This window comes from Arachis ipaensis, chromosome B02 (assembly GCF_000816755.2).
Source record: "Arachis ipaensis cultivar K30076 chromosome B02, Araip1.1, whole genome shotgun sequence".
NCBI classification, from domain to species: domain Eukaryota; kingdom Viridiplantae; phylum Streptophyta; class Magnoliopsida; order Fabales; family Fabaceae; genus Arachis; species Arachis ipaensis.
The window spans coordinates 84,483,255-84,485,463 of NC_029786.2; the positions used below are offsets into that span (position 1 = coordinate 84,483,255).

General features: G+C 38.8%; 1 protein-coding gene across 1 annotated transcript in view; it reads left to right on the forward strand.

Annotated features, from left to right (window-relative positions):
- The window catches only part of LOC107625562 (putative E3 ubiquitin-protein ligase XBAT31), a 4,852-nt gene continuing 2,759 nt past the window's right edge, over positions 117-2,209 (forward strand). The window contains exons 1-6 of the mRNA XM_016328230.2: positions 117-557; positions 652-711; positions 1,012-1,083; positions 1,351-1,472; positions 1,585-1,725; positions 1,822-1,929. Of these exons, the coding sequence (XP_016183716.1) occupies positions 354-557; positions 652-711; positions 1,012-1,083; positions 1,351-1,472; positions 1,585-1,725; positions 1,822-1,929 (707 nt within the window). The 5' untranslated portion in view covers positions 117-353. The remainder of the gene's footprint in view (positions 558-651; positions 712-1,011; positions 1,084-1,350; positions 1,473-1,584; positions 1,726-1,821; positions 1,930-2,209) is intronic.

Below are 2,209 nucleotides of genomic sequence, written 5' to 3' on the forward strand. Positions count from 1 at the left end.
TATTTAATTAAAAGAAAGAAAAAGAAGTTAAAAATAGTGGAGGGTCAAGTGGGAAGTATGAACGGAGATTAACAAATAATAAAGTGTTTGATGCAGAGTTCGGTCAGGCTGCCCGAAACCGCGGCGGGCTGGTCCAAAGTCCAAACCACGAGGCAACTCACAATATTACTACTCACTCATTCATCAAATCTACACCTTCCCTCTTCCCACCAAACTCAACTACCATCCCCCACCACCACCGTGCACGGCGGCGTGTGGTGGAACTTCGGGATCACCTCTCTGCTAGTTTACAAAGAGCTGATCATCAAGTTCCGGAGATCGAGGAGAGGTAAAGAGAGAGAGAGTGGGGGAAAATGGGTCAAAGCCATAGCTGCACCAATCATCACCACAACAGCCATGAGAAGGGTAGTGTTGCTGCACTGTTTGGTGCAGTTGCCGATGGTGAGTTGGAGATTGTTGAAGCTATGTTGAAGGAACACCCTTCTCTCTTAGAACACTCCAATGGCCGTGCAAAGTTGTCACTTCTTCATGTAGCTGCTGCCAATGGGAGAATCCAGGTTCATTTTTCTTTTTATTTTCTTGTCTTTTGTTTTGTTCATTGGTTCTCATTTATTTGTTTGTTACTTAACTTTATTTTTAATTTTGATTTAGGTTCTTTCTATGTTGCTGGAGCGAGATGTTAAAGCAGACATCTTGAACCGCTATAAACAGGTTTGTAAATTATAAGTTATTTTTTAATTTAATTTTTTTTATGATCCTCACATTGAGTAAACAAATAAGGTTTCTCGTCCTCCTTTAACTAAGTGTGGAGGAGTCAATTCTAGTCTTGGTCAAAAAACTTTGAATATCCCAGTCAGGGATCAAATAAAGTAAGCTCAATGCGGTGTTTAAGTCATAGAGTTCAGGATTGATGGTTTATGATGATTTTCTAGTTGGAATCTTTTTATGAATGTTGAAATTTCGAAGATTTTATTTTGATTCTGATTCTTTTTTGTTGCGTTTTGCTTGTAGACTCCATTAATGTTGGCTGCGATGAATGGAAGGACTGGTTGTGTAGAAAAGCTTATTCAAGCTGGAGCTAATGTATGTTATGCTTTATTACTTTATTAGTTTTTTTTTTTAAAGAAAAAAAAATTGAAATATAGTCTATGTTTGGATTAGTTTATATTAAAACGAATTAATTTTTCAGGCGAAAGATCTTTGTTGAGAATTTTGAGAGAAAAGAGAAGAAAAGGAGAGATTGGGACTAAATAAGTTAATACGAAATCCCTTGGAGTGGTGGTGATCTTTTTTATCATAGGATAGATTACACAATTGGATGAATGGTATTAATTGTGTGTATCGTTTCAGATATTGATGTTTGACTCTTCGCGACGACGAACATGCTTGCACTATGCTGCTTATTACGGTCATGCAGATTGCCTTAAGGCTATTCTTTCTGCTGCTCATTCCACACCTGTTGCTGATTCATGGTTAGATTCACTTCTCTCTCACTCTCCGTTTCATATCCCTCAAATTCGGGTGCAAAATAAGACAAACATGAATGTCACTAAATTTAGAATTGCTCAAATGTTGCATTGTCAGGGGATTCGCCAGATTCGTGAATATAAGAGATGGAAATGGTGCCACCCCGCTGCACCTTGCTGCTCGTCAAAGGCGGCCTGAGTGTCTCCACGCCCTTTTGGATACTGGGGCTCTTGTTTGTGCTTCAACTGGTGGATATGGGTAATTATATTGAAAGTTATATGATTAGTATATATCATAGGTAGATGTTGGCGATTTTATCATTTGTATTGTATCATTGATCAAGGTTTTCTGCAGTTACCCTGGGAGTATGCCGCTTCATATGGCTGCCCGTGGTGGCTCCATGGACTGTGTCCGGATGTTGCTTGCTTGGGGAGCAGATAGGCTGCAATTAGATTCTTCTGGGTAAGAAGTTTCCTGTTCCAATTCATAGTTACTTGCATATTGCAGACCATATTCTCCGACTAGCGAACTACGTACTGAATTATCTCTCAGGTAGCGTTGAAAGGGATATTCTTGGAGTTTATTTTGTCTCTGCCTCGTTCTCCAAAGACGTTTCTATCCCTAATGTCTTCATATATTTATGAGTTCTTGATATCTTTTGATATTTTTTTATTGCAAGTATTGTGTGATGGATTGTCCCTGCTTCTTTAGGCAGGTTGAGTTTCTGTGAACTACTTATAAT